Source organism: Lithobates pipiens, unplaced genomic scaffold (assembly GCF_037356315.1).
Source record: "Lithobates pipiens isolate NorthernLeopardFrog02 unplaced genomic scaffold, aLitPip1_a1.2 Scaffold_28, whole genome shotgun sequence".
Taxonomy (NCBI): domain Eukaryota; kingdom Metazoa; phylum Chordata; class Amphibia; order Anura; family Ranidae; genus Lithobates; species Lithobates pipiens.
The window spans coordinates 222,564,542-222,588,937 of NW_027507789.1; the positions used below are offsets into that span (position 1 = coordinate 222,564,542).

Here is a 24,396-nt window from a genome sequence, read left to right on the forward strand (position 1 = left end):
TATCACGGGTACTGGAGACGCTTCTTTTCTACTGACGGACTTCACCCCCCTTGTGCCCAAACCAAATAAACCCAACATAAAACCATTGTCATTATTCTTCAAATATATTTCATCAAACTCAACAGGCTCAGTAGAGACCTCCCACACCATCAACCAGCAGCTATACTGGGCCCAAAGGCTGGCAATTCAAATGTGTTTAACCCCCCTCAATACCGGGCACTTTTACCCCCTTCCTGCCCAGGCCAAAGTTCAGCTTTCAGCGCTCTCACACTCTTGAATGACAATTGCACAGTCGTGTAGCGCTGTCCCCACATGGCAGTTTTATCATTTGTTCCCCACAATTAGAGCTAGACACGTGCAATTCCTTTCGTTCCGAATTATTTTTTGTAACAATTTATTTTTCGACAAATTCATTAATTCAGAAATATCCAAATTTAACCAAAAACCTCCGACTTACCTCGCCGCGACTTGCGGGGAGCTCAGCGGTGACTTGCAGAGGACTTCTGCATAGAAGTCAATGCAAGTCGCCCCCGAAGTCGCCCCGAAGTAGTACAGGAACCTTTTTTCTGAGTCGGAGCGACTCGAGTCGCTCCTCTCAGAACGGTTCCATAGTACTGAATGGGGGCGACTTGCGGGAGCGAGGCGAGGCGAGCCGTGTCGCCTCGCCTCGCGTCGCAGTGTGAACCGGCCCTTACCATTTCAGATTTTTGGGTTTTTCGAATTTCCAAATTTCCGAAATGTATAATGTACATTCGTAAATTCGTACATTCGTAACTTTGTACATTCGTAACTTTGTACATTCGTAACTTTGTACATTCGTAACTTTGTACATTCGTAAATTCGTACATTCGTAACTTTGTACATTCGTAACTTTGTACATTCGTAAATTCGTACATTCGTAACTTTGTACATTCGTAAATTCGTACATTCGTAACTTTGTACATTCGTAACTTTGTACATTCGTAAATTCGTACATTCGTAACTTTGTACATTCGTAACTTTGTACATTCGTAAATTCGTACATTCGTAACTTTGTACATTCGTAACTTTGTACATTCGTAAATTCGTACATTCGTAACTTTGTACATTCGTAAATTCGTACATTCGTAACTTTGTACATTCGTAACTTTGTACATTCGTAAATTCGTACATTCGTAAATTCGTACATTCGTAACTTTGTACATTCGTAACTTTGTACATTCGTAACTTTGTACATTCGTAAATTCGTACATTCGTAACTTTGTACATTCGTAACTTTGTACATTCGTAACTTTGTACATTCGTAAATTCGTACATTCGTAACTTTGTACATTCGTAAATTCGTACATTCGTAAATTCGTACATTCGTAACTTTGTACATTCGTAACTTTGTACATTCGTAACTTTGTACATTCGTAAATTCGTACATTCGTAACTTTGTACATTCGTAACTTTGTACATTCGTAAATTCGTACATTCGTAACTTTGTACATTCGTAAATTCGTACATTCGTAACTTTGTACATTCGTAACTTTGTACATTCGTAACTTTGTACATTCGTAAATTCGTACATTCGTAACTTTGTACATTCGTAAATTCGTACATTCGTAACTTTGTACATTCGTAACTTTGTACATTCGTAACTTTGTACATTCGTAAATTCGTACATTCGTAACTTTGTACATTCGTAACTTTGTACATTCGTAACTTTGTACATTCGTAACTTTGTACATTCGTAAATTCGTACATTCGTAATTTCACACATTCCTAAACTTGTACATTCGTAAATTCGTACATTCGCTCACTCGCAAATTAGTAGATTTGTAAATTCGCAAATTCGCACTTTTGTAAATTCGTACATCCGTAACTTTGTACATTCCTAAATTCGTACATTCCTAAATTCGCAAATTTGTACATTTGTAAATTAGTACATTTTTAATTTCGGAAATCTGAAATAATAATTAACTAATAATAACTTAAAGGGGTTGTAAAGGTAAATGTTTTTTCACCTTAATGCATTCTATGCATTAAGGTGAAAAAACATCTGACAGTGTCGGCACCCCCAGCCCCCCCCTCCCCCCCGTTTTACTTACCTCACCCCTCGAAAATCCCGCGCTCGCCCCCGCCGTCCTTTCCACCGTTCAGCCTGGCCACTGATTGGCTGGAGTGGATGGATGGAAAGCAGCGCAGCCATTGGCTCGTGCTGCTGTCAATCACATCCACTGACGCGGAGTGCCGGGGGGGGGGCGGGGCCATGTGATACAGCGAGCGGCTACAGCCGCCGGCTGTATCACGGGAGCGCGCCCGCAGATGCTTCTCACCATGTGAGGGAGCTCGCATGAACATGAGAAGCACCTGCGGGAGGAAGCAGAGACAGCCGCCGAGGGACCCCAGAAGAGGAGGTTCGGGGCCACTCTGTGCAAAACGAGCTGCACAGTGGAGGTAAGTATAACATGTTTGTTATTTAAAAAAAAAAAAAATAATTCACTTTACAATCCCTTTAACTATTACTAACTATTAAATGATAGGTATTGGAATTTCCTTTCAAATTTGGCTGTTAGTGAATGTAATGAATACAAATTTATCCGAAATAACGAATGTAGTATCCAAACAAATGGAACGTAATGAATTAATAATAATAAATAACATTAATAATAATAACAACTTGTTATTATTATTATTTATTATTAATTTGTTCCGTTAATTTGAAAGGAAATTACAATACCTATAATTTAATAGTAAGGGCCGGTTCACACAGCGAGCCGCGGCGAGGCGTCTCCGACTTACCTCGCCGCGACTTGCGGGGAGCTCAGCGGTGACTTGCAGAGGACTTCTGCATAGAAGTCAATGCAAGTCGCCCCCGAAGTCGCCCCGAAGTAGTACAGGAACCTTTTTTCTGAGTCGGAGCGACTCGAGTCGCTCCTCAGAACGGTTCCATAGTACTGAATGGGGGCGACTTGCGGGAGCGAGGCGAGGCGAGCCGTGTCGCCTCGCCTCGCGTCGCAGTGTGAACCGGCCCTTACCATTTCAGATTTTTGGGTTTTTCGAATTTCCAAATTTCCGAAATGTATAATTTACGAAGTCATGAATATACAAATTTTTGAATGTACGAATTTACGAATGTGCGAATGTACAAATTTACGCATTGCGATTATAACGAATGACCCAAAAAATGAAACAAATTAAATGAAAACTGACACCTATTTTGTCAGAGCCCATGTCTAATTAGAGATTTCTTTTGGTGGTAATTAACCACTTTCAGACCAGAAGATTTGCCTGCTTAATGATCAGGCCATTTTTTTTTTTTGCAATACGGCACTGCGTCGCTTTAACTGACAATTGCGCGGTCGTGCGATGCTGTACACATACATAATTGACGTTCTTTTTTTCCCAAAAATAAATATTTCTTTGGTGGTATTTGATCACCTCTGTGGTTTTTATTTTTTGTGCTATAAAGAAAAAAAAAAGAGTGACGATTAAAAAAACAAAAAACAAAAAAAAAACAATATTTTTTTAACTTTTTGCTATAATAAATATCCCAAAAAATCTTATTTCTTCATCAGTTTTGGCCGATATGTATTCCTCTACATATTTTTGCTAATAAAAATCCCAATAAGTGTATATTGATTGGTTTGCGCAAAAGTTATAGCGTCTACAAACTATGGGAAAGATTTATGGCGTTTTATGGCATTTTTATTATTATTTTTTTACTAGTAATGGCGGTGATCTGCAATTTTTATTGGGACTGCAACATTGCGGCGTAAAGATCGGACACCATCGATACAATTTTTGGGACCATTAACTACTAGCTAGGAACAATGGTCGGTCTCCTGCTTTAGTCAGTCCCATCCCCCCCACAGTTAGAACACACACACTGAGGGAACACATTTAACTCCTTGACACAGTAATCAGTGCATTTTTATATCACTGATCGCTGTATACATGATTACTGTGTAAATGTCACTGGCAGGGTGTAAATGTCACTGGCAGGGTGTAAATGTCACTGGCAGGGAAGGGGTTAACCACTAGGGGGCGATCAATGAGTTAAATGTGTTCTAACTGTGGGGGGGGGGGGGGACTGACTAGTGGAGGAGACTGATTGTTGTTCCTAGCTAGTAGGACGATCTTTCTCTCCTCTCCTCACAGAACAGAACAGGAAACACACACACACACACACACGTCCCTGTTCTGGCTCTTGTGCCCATGATCGCCAGGCCACGCACATCAGTTCCCCCGCAGTGCAGCGCCTGCTATCCCTGCTTAAAGGGCCGACGTACAGCTAAGACAGCTCGCGGGATCGTGCCCACCTGCCGCTGTATAATGACGGCGGCTGGTCGGCAAATGGTTAATCGCCACTGGGGTTTTTTATTTTTTGCTAAACAAATGAAAAAAGACCTAAAAATGTAGAAAAAAATAAATAAATACATTTTTCCTCATTTTTGTTGTAACATTTTGTAAATACGTATTATTTTCTCCTTCACTGATGGGCACTGATAGGCGGCACCACAATGCAGCACTGATATGCTGCACTGATGGACACTGATAGGCGGCACTGATAGATGGCACTGATGAGTCATTGACAGTCATTCCTGATGGGCACTGATTGGGCACTCTAGGTGGGCACTTGTGGGCATCCTTGATTGGTCTGCACTAATAATCGATGTGCTGATTATCATCACAGATCAGCAGCAAACAACCCCCACCCCCCCACCAGTTGGTCAGTGACATCTCAGTCAGCACCTCCCCCCACTTGCCCAAGCAGGCCCCGGCAGGCAGTGGGCTCCGGAGGCCGCGGCAGGCTTCAGTAAGAAGCGGGCTCTGGGGGCAGCGCGGGCTTCAGCGAGCAGTGCCAGTGGCGGGCTTCGGCGGGTTGCAGGCTCCGGGGGGCAGTGGCGGGCTTCAGCTGGCTCCGGTGCCAGCGGCAGGCTTCAGCGAGAAGCTAGCTCCGGGGGCAGCGGCGGACTTCAGCGAGCAACGGGCTCCGGTGCCAGCAGCGGGCTTCGGCGGGTTGCAGGCTCCGGTGCCAGTGGGGGGCTTCTATATATATAAATATATAAATCAGACCCGCTTCCGGAATTGCCAGGAGGAAGACCAGTGTTGCAACAGCAAATTGTCATTCGCTGTTGCAACACACCTGGGTGGGCTCCGGACGCAATACGCTGTGCCCCGATCCCACCCTATTTTGAAGCCTATTAGAGCCTCTGGCTCTTATCAGGTGCTTAAAAAAAACCCCCGCCATCAGCCCGGCGCATAGATAAGGGGGAGGGGGGCGGTGGGGTGCTGCGCCCATGCTGCGCCCGTGCTCCCACAATGGACGGAGCGTCCCTGGCACAAACCTCCCCTTTAATTTCGGCCCTCCTCTACTCACGCCTTTTCAGCTTGAATAGAAGAAAAGCCGATAAGCGGCACTTCTTGGTTACAATGTGATCTGTTGTGATCGAACACAGCTGATCGCATGGTAAAGAGCCATCATAGGCTCTTTATGGAGATCGGAGATGCAGGGTGCCAGAGCGACACTCGGGGGGGCGCGTGAGCAGCATATCCTGCTGGACCTCCTATGATGCTCAGTCAGATAAAGTCCACCTCTTTTTCTGGCTGAAGCATGTCTAGCATCTTCTAGCTCTTTCTTCCCCAGGCTGACGGTCCCTGGCCCCACCCCTTTTCTTTTATTGGATTTCAGTTATTTGAACCATAGAGACTCAGCATCACATGTGGGTGGTAATGAGGGCGGCCAGCTTGCAAAATACAGCCTGCCCAGGAATCCCCACTCAAGAACCTGCCCACTGCCTGCATCAGAGCTGACGGCTCTTTGAGAGGATTCCTGAGGCATAGTGCTGTGACGTTTTCAGGAAGCTACGTACAGCACCCTACTGCCCCAACATGTGACTCTAGCAGCCATCTTGGGTCAGGCAGAGCCTATTTAAGGCCCTGGCTCGCAGGTTTGGCACGCAGTTGCATATGGATAGTGTAAGGACAGCATAAGTGGCAGGTTTCAGATGAGAAGGGAAAGCTGAGGGCTCGCCATCTCCTTGGACGTCTTCCCGTTTGGGTATGAGGCCACATTTTGTCCCTCCAGACAGAGGCTGATTCCTGCTCTGCTACACGCTGTTGAAATTCGTGAGTGCTCCCGTTTGAGCCTTCTCCCACCGGGGTTGTCGTGAACTGTTCTCACCTTTACAACAATGCAAGTTCTGCCAATGGCACTTGGACAGTGTGTGAATTATTTCCCTCCCCGAACCACGCTGCACCCACCCACAGGCTGGTTAGTATAGGACTTAGAATGGGGGTGGGGGCAGGTTTAATATTAGAAAAGTGTAGCCACCACAAGACCACTGCATATATTGGTAACTATGTGACATGGCCACTTTGTGCACATGTAGCCTTTCATGCATTTTCAACCTGATGTGCTAAATGTAGTCTCTTTGCAGTAAACCTAGCCCCCTGAAGAAGACCCCAACAAAATGGGTCGAAACGCGTCAGTCTTTGTCTTACATTAGACATGTTGTCATATAATATTATGTACAAAATTTGTGTTTGCATTCTGTGCGCTTTGGGGCATGCCCCCTTTAGAGCTCATATTTTAACTTTTGTCGAAACCCTGTATGTTATTAATTTTTAATAAAGAACGCATTTTTCTAATTACATCTACTATTATTTTTTTTTACTTCGCTGTGAAAAAAAACCCTCTGGGGGAACTTTCCCATAACACCATCACAAGACCATTTTTTTTTTATCTTACAGATCTTATAAAAACGTTCCGGTCAGTAGGAACACTCACGTTGCTCTGTTAATGGGCTGGTTGTTTTGGATCCAGTCCTATTCGGTTGCTCCATTTTTGCTTTATTTTCTGAATAAAAGAAACAAGATAAAAAGTGAACTCCAGGCAGATATATGTGCCGCACACTAATACAGATCTGTATTCGTTAATCCATCATTAAGGGTATTTGAATACATTTGTCCCCACCTAATTGTCTCCATCCAGTTTAGTATATATAGTATATACAATGTGACGGAACCGTCCAGCACCCGGCTTGGGTGCTTCTATTATAGCCGACCCACCCAAGGACTAGACAAGACTAGCTTAGGTGCAAACTGGAACTGTTTATTGTAAATTCACACAGAATATATAAAACACGAGATCGGGTGAGCCCGATCATCTAGTACATGAGAGCGGGTGAGCCCGATCACGTTATCATATACAATGCAAACTGTAAACAGGACTATCATTAACATAGCTAAGGAACAGACAGACAGAAACAATAGGTGACTCAATTAACAATGGGTGAGACATACTTACCAATAAACACATAACACTTTAACCACTTGCCGACCGCCGCTCTCCGATGTACGTCCCTACTTTTGGGGATGGATATCGTTGTTATGGCAGCAAATAGCTGTCATAACCCCGGTATCACCGTGTTTTGGTCGGGCGAAAAGATAAAAGTGGTCAAAAACGTCAAAACGTCACTTCCGCCCATACGTCTTAAAGGCACATTTTTTCAATGTCATTTTTTCAAATGACAATTTTTTTTTATTTTTTTTTTATGCATTTAAGTCCAAATATGAGATCTGAGGATGTTTTGACCCCCACATCTCATATTTAAGAGGACCTGTCATGCTTTTTTCTATCACAAGGGATGTTTACATTCCTTGTAATAGGAATACAAGTAACACATTTTTTTTTTTTTTTTAAATCAAGTAAAATAAATAAAAAAACATTTTTTTTTTTAAACGCCCTGTCCCAACGAGCTCGCGGCGCAGAAGCGAACGCATACGCGAGTAGCTCCCGCATATGAAAACGGCGGTCAAACCACACGTGCGAGGTATCGCCGCGATCGGTAGAGCAAGAGAAATAATTCTAGCTCTAGACCTCCTCTGTAACTCAAAACATGCAACCTGTAGAATTTTTTAAACGTCGCCTATGGAGATTTTTGAAAATCTGGAAAAATTTGACACCATTCCACGAGCGAACGAACGATTTTGAAGCGCGACATGTTGGGTTTCAATTTACTCGGCGTAACATCATCTTTCACAATATAAAAAAAAAAAACTGGGCTAACTTTACTCTTGTCTTATTTTTATATTCAAAAAAGTGATTTTTTTTCTCCAAAAAAGTGCGCTTGCCAAATACGGTGGGAAAAAAAGTATTGCAACGCATTGCATTACTCCCGCCGGCAGTTCACACTGCCCTATGCGGACGGCTGGGAGTGTCAATGATATGTTAATGACACCCCCAGATCCGTCCGCATATCGCAGTGCGATCTGCCGACTCGCACAGGAATCGGATCGCATGGTGTGAACCCCCATGCGATCCGATTCTGTTGCGGACCAAAAAAAGGGTCCCGTGCGAGTTTGCTGCGGGAGCGATGCGAATTCAGCCATACTATCTGTATGGCTGAACTCGCATCGCTCCGGATCTCCCCCCGCAGCAGTGTGAACCCAGCCTTAAGGTGTTATGTGTTTATTGGTAAGTATGTCTGTCCCATTGTCAATTGAGTCACCTATTGTTTCTGCCTGTCTGTTCCTTAGCTATGTTAATTAAAGTCCTGTTTACAGTTTGCATTGTATATGATAATGTCATCGGGCTCACCCGCTCTCGTGTGCTGTATATTCTGTTTGAATTTACAATAAACAGTTCCAGTTTGCACCTAAGCTAGTCTTGTATCAGGTTGGTTTGAGCTGATGATATTAACATCTACTTTGAGTCTCAGTCTAAAGCAGTCATTGCCGGTTCGGGCACAAGGGCCCCCAAAATCTGTGTGATTTTCGGGGAGACATGGACCCGAATCCGAAGCAAGACCTCTCCAAGAGCCCCCCTGGGCATACACCTCCTAAGGAGTAGTGCTCCCCAGTGGCGGCTGGTGCTCACTATTTTTGCCCCCCCCCCCCCCCACATGAGAGACGGACAGCGGTGATCAGTGCCCCCCACCCGCAGGAGACAGACGGGACGATCAGTGCCTCCCTCTCATACGGGAGACGGATGACGTTGATCAGTGCCCCCCTCCCACGGGAGACAGGTGGCAGCGAACAGCCCCCCTCCCCCGCAGGAGAGAGAAATGTCGGCGATCAGTGGCCTTACCTTAGGAGGCTGATGCTGCTCCTTGCTCCAGCTTGCCGAGGGAAGAGTCGGAGGGCCTTACTTCCTCCCGGGCCGAACAGGCGTTGCTTGTCTTCCTAACCGAACAAGGAAGTGGGTCCTGAGACCCCGATCTTAGGGCTCCCGCCCTAATCGGGATTCAGGACCCGCTTCCTGATTGGCCCGGGAGGAGAAGCAGGAAGACAATAGCAAATATTCATTTGCTAATGTCACACAAGTGGGTGGGCTCTGCACCACCCCCTCCCCTGAGCCCACCCTCTTTTGAAGCCAATTAGAGCCTCAGGCTAATGGACGTCTTAATGGACACGGGCCGCCACTGCAAGAGACCCCCCCTGCAGTTCCCTCCACAAGCTCCTGTCCTGGTTGGCTCTGTCACATACAGTATATAGTATACAGATAACTGCCTACCCGAGGCACGGCTCCCCGCCTTTATGCTCCAGAGCTTGTCCTCATTACAGTCAAGCAGGTTCCAGCCTTGCATCTTGTAGAGATCAGGATTGACATCTCTAGTGCGGGTTTTTCCCATGGCCTTGGCGACAGCGAGCGCTTTCTGTGGTTTCTCCTTCAGCAACAGATCATAAATGTCCCTTTCTGTAAGAAAAGAGCGCAATGTCAGGGAGTGATAGTCTGCAGCCATGCAATCCCTTCATAGAGCTATAAGGAGACCAGCAATACCCTCATTTATTAATAATACATTATTATTGTTATTATCATATCTATGAGATGACCAGTCCCCACCCCGAGAGGGAGATTTCATTTTATGTGCAAACCCCCAAATGTGTGCTGTTAGTTCCCCTCATCCCTTCTTCTGTTAAGGTGAACTAACCCTTTAAGTTGGGCGCACACGGCGTCAATTCCACCTGATTGCAAGATGTGAACGGTGGGTGACCGATAACAACCGGATCAATATCAATAGATCAATAGACTTTGGGAGATTGGGGGGTAACATAAACGGCTTGCATCCAATCAGTCACTGAGCATTCCGATGGCTGCGGGTGCCGGAGGAGATTTGTACAGATGGAGGATCCATGTATAGTGCCTTGAAAAAGTATTCATACCCCTTGACATTCCCCACATGTTGTCATGTTACAACCAAAAACATAAAATGTATTTTATTGGGATTTTATGTGATGGACCAACACAAAGTGACACATAATTGTGAAGTGGAAGGAAAATGATAAATGATACAAATAAATATGTGAAAAGTGTTGGGGGAGGGGCATTTGTATGGCGCCCCCCGGAGTCAATACTTTGTAGAACCCCCTTTCTCTGTAGATCTTTTTGGGGGTGTCTCTACCAGCTTTGCCCATCTAGAGAGGACATTTCTGCCCATTCTTCTTCTTTGTAGAATATCTCAAGCTCTGTCAGATTGGATGGAGAGCGTCTGTGATCAGCAATTTTCAAGTCTGGCCACAGATTCTCAATGGGATTTAGGTCTGGACTGTGACTGGGCCATTCTAACACATGAATATGCTTTGATGTAAACCATTCCATTGTAGCTCTGGCTGGATGTTTCGGGTCGTTGTCCTGCTGGAAGGGGAACCTCCGCCCCGGTCTCAAGTCTTTTGCAGACTCTAACAGGTTTTCTTCTAAGATTGTCCTGTATTTGTCTCCATCCATCTTCCCATCAACTCTGACCAGCTTCCCTGTCCCTGCTGAAGAAAACCATCCCCACCACATGATGCTGCCACCACCATGTCTCACGGTGGGGATGGTGTGTTCAGGGGGAGGGGCAGTGTTAAGCCTCATACACACGGTCGGACTTTGTACAAACTTTTCCGTGGACTTTTGTACAAAGGGCGTGGTCCACAAGTTTGTATTGCATACACACGGTCGGACTTTTTGACAACAAACACGAACGTAGTGACGTCACAAGGTACTGACGCCACTTCAAAAGAGGACGTTCAATGACTCCAGCGCCACCTTTGGTCAACTTCTGTATTGTAGTCTGATCTTTTGCATTGGTTCTGAGCATGCGTGTTTGTACCTTGTACAAAAGTCCGATGCTTTTGCGTACACACGGTCGGACTTTGCTCCATCGGACTTTTGTTGCCAGAAAGTTTGTCCGTTCGCACAGCCAACAAAAGTCAGATGAAAACAGAAAAAGTTTGTCCGATGGAGCGTACACATAGTCGGATGTTGCTCCAAAACAGCTAATTTGCATGTTTGTTGTCAAAAAGTCCGACCGTGTGTACGGGGCCTTAAAGAGGAAGTAAACCCTGATGGGTTTACTTCCTCTTTTTTTCCCTGCAAAGGTAAAGCATAATGGACTACTATGCATCGCATAGTAGCTCATTATGTGTCACTTACCTGACACAGGAGCCAGCGAAGTCGCCGCTGTTACCTGTAGTCCGCCGCATCCATCTTGGTTGTGGCGTCTCTCGCAGCTCCGACGAATGACAGCGGAGAAGCCGCGATGACGTCACTCCCGCGCATGCGCACGGGAGTCGCGTCTCGGAGCTCCGACGCTGCCATTCGCCGGAGCCGCGATCACGTCACTCCCGCGCATGCGCACGGGAGTAGACAAATTTGGCAAATCCATTCTTGGACTTGCCGCATTTAGTGCGCCTGCGCGCCGCTGTCTACGGCGCATGCGCCGTAGACAGCGGTGCCCATTTTCGGGCAAATATCTCCTAAACCATATAGGTTTAGGAGATATTACTTGGACCTACAGGTAAGCCTTAATCTAGGCTTACCTGTAGGTCAAAGTTGTTTGGAAGGGTTTACTTCCATTTTAAGTTTTCCCCACACATAGCGTTTTGCTTTTATTTTGGTCTCCTCTGACCAGATCACCTTCTTCCACATGTTTGCTGCCCCCTCCCCCACATGGCTTCTCACAAACTACAAACAGGACTTCTTATGACTTTCTTTCTCCAATGTCTTTCTTCTTGTCACTCTTCCATAAAGGGCAGATTTGTGGAGAGACGACTAATAGTTGTCCTGTGGACAGATTCTCCCCCCTGAGCTGTGGATCTCTGCCGCTCCTCCAGAGTTACCATGGACCTCTTGGCTCTTCTCTGATGAATGCTACCCTTGCCCGGCCCGGTCAGTTTAGGTGGACGGCCATGTCTTGGTAGGTTTGCGGTTGTGCCCATACTCTTTCCATTTTCCGATGATGGATTGAACAGAGCTCCGTGAGATGTTCAAAGCTTGGGAGATTTTATTATAACCCAACCCTGCTTTATACTTCTCCACAACTCTATCCCTGACCTGTCTGGTGTGTTACTTGGCCTTCGTGATGCTGTTTGTTCACTAAGGTTCTCTAACAAACCTCTGAGGGCTTCACGGAACAGCCGTATTTATACTGAGATTCAATTACACACAGGTGGACTCTATTTACTAATTATGTGACTTCTGAAGGCAATTGGTTCCACTAGATTTTAGTTGAGGGTATCGGAGTAAAGGGGGGCTGAATACAAATGCCCCACCCCCCCCACACTTTTCACAGATTTATTTGTATCATTTTCCTTCCACTTCACAATTATGTGCCACTTTGTGTTGGTCTATCACATAAAATCCCAATAAAGTACATTTACGTTTTTGGCTGTAACATGAAAAAATGTGGAAAGTTTCAAGGGGTATGAATACTTTTTCAAGGCGCTGTATTTGCTCACTGAGGTGGATGAGAGAAATCTTTTTCTTCGTTTCTGGTATAAAACGTTGCAAATAAATAATCTTTCTTCATAAATTTAGGCAAAAATGTATTCTGCTACATTTCTTTGGTGAAAATAACCCAACTCAATGTATATTATTTAGTCTGTAGGAAAGTTATAGAGTCCACAAGCTATGGGACAGACACTATATTACCAAAAGTATTGGGACGCCTGCCTTTACACACACATGAACTTTAATGGCCTCCCAGTCTTAGTCTGTAGGGTTCAATATTGAGTTGGCTCCGCCCCTTTGCAGCTATAACAGCTTCACCTCTTCTGGGAAGGCCGTCCACAAGGTTTAGGAGGGTGTCTATAGGAGTGGTTGACCATTCTTCCAGAAGTGCGTTTGTGAGGTCAGGCACTGATGTTGGACAAGAAGGCCTGGCTCGCAGTCTCCGCTCTGATTCATCCCAAAGGTGTTCTATTGGGTTGAGGTCAGGGCCAGTAAAGTTCCTCCACCCCAAACTCGCTCATCCATGTCTTTATGGGCCAAAGTCCTGACCTCACCCTGATAAAACACCTTTGGGATGAATTAGAGCGGAGACTGCAAACCAGGCCTTCTCATCCAACATCAGTGCCCGACCTCACAAAGGCACTTCTGGAAGAATGGTCAAACATTCCCATAGACACCCTCCTAAACCTTGTGGACGGCCTTCCCAGAAGAGTTGAAGCTGTTATAGCTGCAAAGGGCGGAGCCAACTCCATATTGAACCCTACGGACTAAGACTGGGAGGCCATTAAAGTTGGTATGTGTGTAAAGGCAGCCAGCAAGTCTGTTATTTTTCAAAAGCACAAGCTCTCCAGCAGAATGTATCAGTTACAGGCATGAGACAAACCATTTAACGCTGGCGGGGGGAGCTTACAACGATCAGCTTTTATTTATTCGTGTAAAACCATTAACCCAAAAGGAACACAACTCTTTGCTGTAACTGATTATAAAGAAGTAGCTGGAGTTTGGCTTCAATTTGTTAGCGTATCTAAATCTGCTAATACATTTAACACTACCCTTCCCCAAGACTAACAAGACTTACAATGCTGCTGTCTAAGGGTGCCCCCTGTGCTCCTTCATCCAGAGTGGGGGAGGGGGGCGCTCTAATATAGGAGGCGCGTTACTGGCCAGATCACCAGGTGAAAAAAAGAAAACGAATGCAGCCGCCGCATCTATAGATCGGTAAGCTGCAATATATTACATTTTGGGGTTAATACCGCTTTGTTTCCAGCTCCTCATGTAACAGAGAGACGCGGAGTTGGGTCTACTCACGTAGTTTGTTGAGTTCACGTATTTCGGGAAGTCTCTGCGTTGGGTCTGGGCTGTCCTGGGCCGCCTCCGCCATTGCGCCTGAAACGAAGAGTAGAAGTGATTGAGAATTATCCCTTCCCCCTCCCCCCCCTCCCCCCCTGATATCAATGCTTCCAAACAATTCAGGAGAGGTTTTCATGCTGTGCCCCATATTCTCAGCCAATAGCAGTTTTTTTGTTGGGGGGGGGCAAACAACGGGCATTTGAGGAGCGGCGGCAGGGATTGGGCATCCAAGGAGCGATGGCGGGGATCAGGTATCCAAGGAGCAGTGGCGGGCATCCAATGAGCAGTGGCGGGGATCGGGCATTTGAGGAGCAGGAGCGGCAGCAGGGATCGGGCATTCGAGGAGTGGCAGCGGGGATCGGGCATTCGAGGAGCGGCAGTGGGGATTGGGCATTCGAGGAGCAGCGGCCGGGACCGGGCATCTGAGGAGTGGCAGCGGTGATCCGACGAGCAGTGGCAGGGATCGGGCATCAGAGGAGCGGCGGGGATTGGGCATCCGTGGAGCGGCGGGGATTGGGCACCTGAGGAGCGGCGGGGATCGGGCATCCAAGGAGCGACGGGGATCAGGCATCCCAGGAGCAGCTGTGGGGATTGGGCATCCGAGGAGCAGCGGTGGGGATCCGACAAGCAGTGGCAGGGATCCAGCATCAGAGGAGTGGCGGGGATCAGGCATCCGAGGAGCAGCTGCAAGGATCTGGCGTCCGAGATGCAGCTGTGGGGATCGGGCATCCGAGGAGGTGCGGTGGGGATTGGGCATCTGAGCAGCAGCCGCGGGGATCGGGCATCCGAGGAGCGGGTGCGGGGATCGGGCATCCGAGGAGCAGCTGTGGGGATCCAACGAGCAGTGGCAGGGATCCAGCATCAGAGGAGTGGTGGGGATCGGGCATCCGAGGAGCAGCTGCAAGGATCGGGCGTCCGATATGCAGTTGCGGGGATTGGGCATCCGAGGAGGTGCGGCGGGGATTGGGCATCTGAGGAGCAGCCACGGGGATCGGGCATCCGAGGAGCGGTGGCGGCGATTGGGCATCTGAGGAGCAGCCACGGGGATCGGGCATCGGAGGAGCAGCGGCGGGATCTGACGAGCAGTGGCAAGGATCCAGCATCAGAGGAGTGGTGGGGATCGGGCACCCGAGGAGCAGCTGCAAGGATTCGGCGTCCGAGATGCAGCTGCGGGAATCGGGCATCCGAGGAGGTGCGGCGGGGATTGGGCATCTGAGGAGCAGCCACGGGGATCGGGCATCCGAGGAGCGGTGGCGGCGATTGGGCATCTGAGGAGCAGCCACGGGGATCGGGCATCGGAGGAGCAGCGGCGGGATCTGACGAGCAGTGGCAAGGATCCAGCATCAGAGGAGTGGTGGGGATCGGGCACCCGAGGAGCAGCTGCAAGGATTCGGCGTCCGAGATGCAGCTGCGGGAATCGGGCATCCGAGGAGGTGCGGCGGGGATTGGGCATCTGAGGAGCAACCGCGGGGATCGGGCATTTTAGGAGCGGCAGTGGGGATTGGGCATCCGAGGAGCGGCGGCGGGGATTGGGCATCCGAGAAGCGGCGGCGGGGATCGGGCATTTGAGGAGCGGCGGCGGGGATTGGGCATCTGAGGAGCGGAGGGGGGGATTGGGCATCCGAGGAGCGGAGGCGGGGATTGGGCATCCGAGGAGCGATGTGGACCAGGCATCCAGACATCAGCCAGCGGCTCTTCTCCTCCTTGCTCCCACTGTAGGCATCCAATAGGATTACCTGTCCTTTCAGCCAATCAATTGACGGGTATCTGACCCGCTTCCTGATTGGCTGGGAGGAGGATGAATGTTACAATAGTGAATATTAATTTGCTGTTGCCACACATCTGGGTGGGCTCCGGTCGCACTCTTTGGCTCTAATCGGGTGCTTCAAAAAAACGCCCCCCGCCGCTGTAATTCACGCGCCCGGCATCCTTAAAGGGGCCAGACCCCTGAATTAGGGGCTGGCCGCGGTGGCCGTGGATGGATTCAATGCTATGTATGAGGCCTGGAGAGAGGGGGGCGGTGCCCGGGCGCCCCTAATGGACGTGCCACCCCCAGCAAATAGTAACCCATTCATTGTCAGGATCCCTAATAATAAGGGGCGCTCAGTGACTTGGGGAGTCCAGGATTGGGCAGCCTCCGGGGAAGTGTTGAGGATTCCACTCACCTTGGAGAGTTGGGTTGGCAGTAAGTCGGCACCGTCCCGTATCGGTCTGACATCCATGTGAGCGCCCGTCTGTTCCGCTCACGTAATCTCTTCATACAGTTTCCATTCTGTTTCATCGCTAACAAAACTGAAACTGAATTCTTCTCCCGGCAGCGGCTCCGCCTTCTGATGTATAGAAACTCGAAACACCAGTTTAGGGCAGAACTCCGAGTCACTAAAGAAAGGAGAAAAAACATAAGTAGACATCCGTTTTTAACCACTTCAATACCGGGCACTTACACCCCCTTCCTGGCCAGACCAATTTTCAGCTTTCGGTGCTTTCACACTTTGAATGACAATTACTCAGTCATGCAACAATGTACCCATATGAAATTTTTATCATTTTTTTCATACAAATTCTTGGGAAAATTAAGAATTTTATTTTCTAATTTTTACAAAATTGGCATAATAACAAGCATAGGCACACTTCCAATTACACCCCGAAATACATTCTGCTCCTCCTCCCGAGTATGGCGATACCACATGTGTGAGACTCTAACACAGCCTGACCACATACAGAGGCCCAACATTGAAGTAGCACCTTCAGGCGTTCTAGGAGCATAAATGCCACATCTCATTTCATTCCTACCCATCACACTTTTGAAGGTCCTTGAGCACCAGGACAGTGGAATCACCCACAAAATGACTCCATTTTGGAAAGCAAACACCCCAACGTATATTCTATGAGACATGGGCTGCAGATAGGTACTCGGTACTCTGATGGGCTGGAGACAGGTACTCATGTACTCTGATGGGCTACAGATAGGTACTCTGATGGGCTGGTGACTGGTACTCGGGTACTCTGATGGGTGGTGGCAGGTACTCAGACGAACTGTGACAGATACTCAGATGAACTGTGACAGGTACTTGGGTACTCAGATGAACTGTGACAGGTACTTGGGTACTCAGATGAACTGTGACAGGTACTCGGGTACTCTGATGGGCTACAGATAGGTACTCGGGTACTCTGATGGGCTACAGATAGGTACTCGGGTACTCTGATGGGCTACAGATAGGTACTCGGGTACTCTGATAGGCTGGTGACTGGTACTCGGGTACTCAAATGAACTGTGACAGGTACTCAGGTACTCAGATGGAGTGTGACAGGTACTCGGATACCTGGCACTCAGATGAACTGTGATAGGTACTCGGATACTCAGATGGACTGTGACAGGTACTCGGGTACTCAGGTACTCATATGAACTGTGACAGGTACTCAGATGGACTGTAACATGTACTCAGGTACTCAGATGAACTGTGACAGGTACTCAGGTACTCGGATACTCAGATGAACTGTGACAGGTACTCAGGTACTCGGATACTCAGATGAACTGTGACAGGTACTCAGGTACTCAGATGCAGTGTGACAGGTACTCGGATACCCGGGCACTCAGATGAACTGTGACAGGTACTTAGGTACTCAGATGCAGTGTGACAGGTACTCGGATACCCGGGCACTCAGATGAACTGTGACAGGTACTTAGGTACTCAGATGCAGTGTGACAGGTACTCGGATACCCGGGCACTCAGATGAACTGTGACATGTACTCGGGTACTCAGATGGACTGTGACAGGTACTCAGATGGACTGGGACAGGTACTCGGGTACTCAGATGGACTGTAACATGTACTCAGGTACTCAGATGGAGTGTGACAGGTACTCAGGTACTCAGATGAACTGTGACAGGTACTCAGGTACTCGGATACTCAGATGAACTGTGACAGGTACTCAGGTACTCAGATGCAGTGTGACAGGTACTCGGATACCCGGGCACTCAGATGAACTGTGACATGTACTCGGGTACTCAGATGGACTGTGACAGGTACTCAGGTACTCGTGTACTCACATGAATTGTGACAGGTACTCAGATGAACTGTGAAAGGTACTCAGGTACTTGGGTACTCAGATGGACTGTGACAGGTACTCAAGTACTCAGATGCAGTGTGACAGGTACTCAGGTACTCAGGTGGACTGTGACCAGTGGTCAAGTCCTGGGGAAAAAAGTGTGGGAACTCCCACCCAAGATCCCCTCCCCCACCAAAAAAAAATGATACGCTCATATGCACGAACACTTCAAAAGTTTTCATCCAATTTTCGTATTGTGTGTATGAAGCTTAACTGTTGGTACATAAAAAAACAAAACAATCCCCAATAAACATAAATCCGGTAATTCTCTGAATAATCCACATTCATTCATTGTGCTTCCATGGAAATGTGATCATCATGTTCTGATTTTTATTGGGGATGTTATTTTGTATATAGAGTGTTTATGTGGTGAGTTTACACTTTTCATTGAACAGAGTTTGGATAACACAGGGTTAGACGGAAAGGTCATAAATGAAGTGCACATTATCTGGACAGAATGCTTGGGGAGATAGTGATGTGTTCCTGCTTAGGAGATGTATGTTAGCTTGGGGGGGCTGCAAACCCTGCAGGGGCTCCAACACACACTCGCTGCTATTCCAACCCTTCACATATTTCCACATAAACTTCCCTCCTGGCATTAAACTTTGCCAGGTATTGTGCCCAGCTTACCACCCCAAACTGATGTTCCTCCATCAGCTCACCTCTCTCCCTGCATGTCCTGTGAGCAGAATAGCTGTGCTCCTCCTCTGGGGTCTCTCATCATATGGCATTGAAGATAGAGGAGGGGGGGATTCAGTGGGACACACAGAGCAAGTATGCAGGGGGGGGGGGGGTGAGGAGACAGAAAATCAGGAGGGGCCGGCGGGGAGGAGCACATCACAAGAGGTCTGACTAAATACAATCTCTTAGCAGCAGGGACCTGATCTACCCGTCAGCTAGCTGTGATTGACAGGTAGATCGAAGCGGAAGCTGTCATGGGGCCCCCTACTGGCAATGCCTGAATGGTCAGGTGTGCGGCACTTACTATTGTGAGCTGTGTCGGAGGCTGCTGGTGTAGCACCTCCCACACACCCCGCATACTTCAAAATCTTTCAGGACGCGGCTGCCAACGGGAACTGAGTTCCTGTTGTGGAAAAAGTACAGAAACTCCGTTCCCATGCGTTCCCGCAGGACTTGAGCCCAGGCTATGACAGGTACTTTGATGGGTGGTGACAGGTCCTCTTTATTAGGAGGGGGGATCAGCGTGATTGGTGTACACTGTAGGCAGTAACGAGATGTTCCTCCAATCTCTTTCTCACGATCGGCGTGTGAGGAGGAGGACCCGGTAACATCTTGTTACCACAGTTTGTTGACATTCTGTGACCGGCTGTGATTGGACACAGCCGGTCACGCTCTTTACACAGATCTGGGATGGACTGTGTCCTAAGGAACCGCCTCATCCCCGATCGCAGCGCTGTGGGCCCCGCCGAGGACGTCATATGACTATAGCCGGGTACTGAAGTGGCAGCGAGTATAACTACAGAATACCTATCTTCATATTGTCTTAGCAGTGGCGGCCCGTCCATACGGGGCACAGGGGCGCCGCCCCCTAATCCATGCGTCCCACCCTTAAACTACATGCGGCGAGCCGAACGCATGGATTCCAATGGGTTTTTTTTTTTAGAAGCACGTGATTGGAGCCCGAGGCTCTAATAGGCTTCAGAAAAGGGTGGGCCCCCCCAAGCCCACCTAGTTGTGTGACAATAGCGAATTAATATTCACTATTGTCTTCCTGATTCTCCTCCCGGCCAGTCAGGAAGAGTGTCACCTAATTGGCCGAGAGGAGACGCGATCCTATTGGCCGCCGAGGAGGCGCTGGGGAAGCCGCTGTGAAGCACCAGGAAGAAGCGCTGCCTGTGACCTAGATGAGGAGGTAAGTGCGGGGCTGATGACCGAGCGACCGGGGGTGGGGGGTGGTGCCTGCCACCCCCCCCCAAAAATAATATACCGCCAGCCGCCCCTGTCATCCCCTTTACAGCAGAAATCAGACTGAGAGCGGGAGCTTCTGATTTGAGCCAATCAGGATCAACTGCACTGTACACAGCGGCCAATATTATGGGAAAACTGTTATCCATAATTATCGTAATTGTCATATATACAGCGCCTTGAAAAAGTATTCATACCGATTGAAATGTTCCCACATTTTGTCATGTTAAAAGTATTTTATTGGGATTTTATGTGATAGACCAACACAAAGTGGAAGGAAAATTATACAAATAAATCTGAAAAGTGTGGGGGGGGGGCATTTGTATGGCGCCCCCTTTACTCCGATACCCCTAACTAAAATCTACAGGATCAAATTGCCTTCAGAAGTCGTTTAAATAGTAAACAGAGTCCACCTGTGTGCAATTTAATCTCAGCATAAATACAGCTGTTCTGTAAATCCCTCAGAGGTTTGTTAGAGAACCTTAGTGAACAAACAGCATCATGAAGGCCAAGGAACACACCAGACAGGTCAGGGATGAAGTTGTGGAGAAGTATAAAGCAGGGTTAGGTTATAATAAAATCTCCCAAGCTTTGACCATCTCACGGAGCTCTGTTCAATCCATCATCGGAGAATGGAAAGAGTATGGGCACAACTGCAAACCTACCAAGACATGGCCGTCCACCTAAACTGACCGAGCCGGGCAAGGAGAGCATTCATCAGAGAAGAGCCAAGAGGTCCATGGTAACTCTGGAGGAGCTGCAGAGATCCACAGCTCAGGGGGGAGAATCTGTCCACAGGACAACTATTAGTCGTCTCTCCACAAATCTGCCCTTTATGGAAGAGTGACAAGAAGAAAGACATTGGGGAAAGAAAGTCATAAGAAGTCCTGTTTGTAGTTTGTGAGAAGCCATGTGGGGGAGGGGGCAGCAAACATGTGGAAGAAGGTGATCTGGTCAGAGGAGACCAAAATTCTACTTTTTGGCCTAAAAGAAAAACGCTATATGTGGGGGAAACCAACACTGCCCATCCCCCTGAACACACCATCCCCACCGTGAGACATGGTGGTGGCAGCATCATGTGGTGGGGATGGTTTTCTTCAGCAGGGACACGGAAGCTGGTCAGAGTTGATGGGAAGATGGATGGAGACAAATACAGGACAATCTTTAGAAGAAAACCTGTTAGATTCTGCAAAAGACTTGAGACCGGGGCGGAGGTTCACCTTCCAGCAGGACAACGACCCGAAACATCCAGCCAGAGCTACAATGGAATGGTTTAGATCAAAGCATAATCATGTGTTATGCCGCGTATATACACGATCGGAAATTGTCGGAAAAACCAATCGTGTGTGGGCTCTAGCTGGCTTTTTTCGTCAGATTTGAGAGCAGGACCTAAAATTTTCCGACAACAAAATCCGATCTGACTTTTTCCGACCGTGTGTATAGAATTCCGACGCACAAAGGGCCGCGTATGCGCAGATTAAATTTAAAGACGAAAGCTATTGGCTACTGGCCTCTACGTAGTCCCGGCTCAGTGTCCTCACAGGCTTCCACTTCCCCCTGTATTCTGGAGGATTCAAGAATTATAGTGGGAGAAAAAAAAAGAAAAAAGTGCACTGCCTGCATATTTATGGAACTCCAGCCAAATCCCTGAGGAGGTGTGCCCAGTGGGTGGTTGGGGATCCCATAAATAGTCCCATGCCCCCCCCCCCCCACCACATTCCCATCAAAGCTCTACGTTCCAATAAAACTAAAATAAAGTTCCTTTGAGCCAGTGGAAGAGCAAAAAAAAAAAAAATGCTATGTGCCTGGCTGTGTGTGCCTTAACTGGGGGAATAGGACTGAATTCACCAGCCGCTCATACACACTTAACCCCTTGATTGCCCCCCTAGTGTTAACCCCTTCCCTACCAGTGACATTTACACAGTAATCAGCGCATTTTTATAGCGCTGATCGCTGTATAATTCCCAATGGTCCCACAAATGTGTCAAAAGCGCCTGATGTGTATGTCGCAGTCCCGATAAAAATCGCAGATCGCCGCCATTACTAGTAAAAAAATAAAATAAATAAGTAATAAAAATGCCTTAAATCTATCCCCTATTTTGTAGACGCTATAACTTTTGTGCAAACCAATCAATATACGCTTATTGCGATTTTTATTACCAAAAATATTTAGAAGATACGTATCGACCTAAACTGAGGAAAAAATAGCTTTTTAAAAAAAAATAATAATAAAAAGTGGGATATTTATTATAGCAAAAAGTACAAGATATTGTGGTTTTTTTTTTTCAAAATTGTCGCTTTTTTTTGTTTATATCGCAACAAATAAAAAACCGCAGAGGCGGTCAAATAGCACCAAAAGAAAGCTCTATTTGTGGGGAAAAAAGGACGTCAATTTTGTTTGGGTGCAACGTCGCACGTCCGCCCAATTGTCAGCTAAAGTGACGCAGTGCCGAATCGTAACAAATGGCCCCGGTCATTGAGCAGCCAAACCTTCCGGGGCTGAATCGGTTAAATGATGTTCTCACTTAGGATGCATTGCATTGCATTACTGTAGACCAGGCTATGTAGAACCTTGGTGAAGAGAAAACTAAGCCTGGAGTACCCTCTGGTGGTGACATTAGGTTTTGTCCGTGTTGCTGCTAAAGATTTTTGGCTATAAAACATTGCGCTGAGAGCCCTCTAGTGGCGGAATGGCGGAATGTTAGCTCTGAACAGGCGTTCTTCAGAAAGGCATTAGGCAGACCTCTGGGATTGCAATTAGCACATTTACAGCTAAACTTTAAGAGTTTACCCAATGGGGGGATAAGAGCAGAAAAAACATCTCAGGGGTCTCCAAACATTCTAAACAAAGGACCAGTTTGTGCCCAGTGGGAGTAGAAAATATCATGGCATCCAGTAGAGTAAAAACAATGCCCTATCTTTGGTGTCAGTGAGCGGACTAGTGCCCCATCGTTGGTGTCAATGGAAGGAATTGTACCCTACTGATGGTATCAGCGGGAGGAATAGTGCCCCATCATTGGTATCAGCGGGAGGAATAGTGCCCCATCGTTGGTGTAAGTGGGAGGAATAGTGCCCCATCATTGGTATCAGTGGGAGGAATAGTGCCCCATCGTTGGTGTCAGTGGGAGGAATAGTGTCCCATCATTGGTGTCAGTGGGAGGAATGGTGCCCCATCATTGGTATCAGTGGGAGGAATAGTGCCCCATCGTTGGTGTCAGTGGGAGGAATAGTGTCCCATCATTGGTTTCAGTGAGAGGAATGGTGCCCCATCATTGGTGTCAGAGGGAGGAATGGTGCCCCATCATTGGTATCAGTGGGAGGAATAGTGCCCCATCGTTGGTGTCAGTGGGAGGAATAGTGCCCCATCATTGGTATCAGTGGGAGGAATAGTGCCCCATCCTTGGTATCAGCGGGAAGAATAGTGCCCCATCGTTGGTATCAGTGGGATGAATAGTGCCCCAACATTGGTGTCAGTTTGAGGATAAGGGCCCCATTGTTGGCGTCAGTGAGAGGAATAGTGTTCCATTGTTGGTGTCAGTGGGAGGAATAGTGCCCCATCGTTGGTGTCAGTGGGAGGAATAGTGCCCCATCATTGGTGTCAGTGGGAGGAATAGTGCCCCATCATTGGTGTCAGTGGGAGGAATAGTGCCCCATCATTGGTGTCAGTGGGAGGAATAGTGCCCCATCATTGGTGTCAGTGAGAGGAATAGTGCCCCATCATTGGTGTCAGTGGGAGGAATAGTGCCCCATCGTTGGTATCAGTGGGAGGAATAGTGCCCCATAGTTGGTATCAGTGGGAGGAATAGTGCCCCATAGTTGGTGTCAGTGAGAGGAATAGTGCCCCATCGTTGGTGTCAGTGGGAGGAATAGTGCCCCATCATTGGTGTCAGTGGGAGGAATAGTGCCCCATCATTGGTATCAGTGGGAGGAATAGTGCCCCATCATTGGTGTCAGTGAGAGGAATAGTGCCCCATCATTAGTGTCAGTGGGAGGAATAGTGCCCCATCATTGGTGTCAGTGGGAGGAATAGTGCCCCATCAATGGTGTCAGTGGGAGGAATAGTGCCCCATGATTGGTATCAGTGGGAGGAATAGTGCCCCATCATTGGTATTAGTGGGAGGAATAGTGCCCCATCATTGGTGTCAGTGGGAGGAATAGTGCCCCATCATTTGTGTCAGTGGGAGGAATAGTGCCCCATCATTGGTGTCAGTGGGAGGAATAGTGCCCCATCATTGGTGTCAGTGGGAGGAATAGTGCCCCATCATTGGTGTCAGTGGGAGGAATAGTGCCCCATCGTTGGACTAAAATGCAATTTTAGTTTTAGTGCCA

General features: G+C 47.7%; 1 protein-coding gene across 2 annotated transcripts in view; it reads right to left on the reverse strand.

Moving 5' to 3' along the window:
* ZBP1 (Z-DNA binding protein 1) overlaps nucleotides 1–16,346 on the reverse strand; it is a 29,365-nt gene extending 13,019 nt beyond the window's left edge. For both annotated transcript variants that reach the window (XM_077460582.1, XM_077460581.1), the window contains exons 1-4: nucleotides 16,198–16,346; nucleotides 13,991–14,068; nucleotides 9,485–9,667; nucleotides 6,758–6,826 (exon numbers count right to left, since the gene is read on the reverse strand). In XM_077460582.1, the coding sequence (XP_077316708.1) occupies nucleotides 6,758–6,826; nucleotides 9,485–9,667; nucleotides 13,991–14,063 (325 nt within the window). In that variant the 5' untranslated portion in view covers nucleotides 14,064–14,068; nucleotides 16,198–16,346. The remainder of the gene's footprint in view (nucleotides 1–6,757; nucleotides 6,827–9,484; nucleotides 9,668–13,990; nucleotides 14,069–16,197) is intronic.
* Between the last annotated feature and the right edge of the window lie 8,050 nt (nucleotides 16,347–24,396).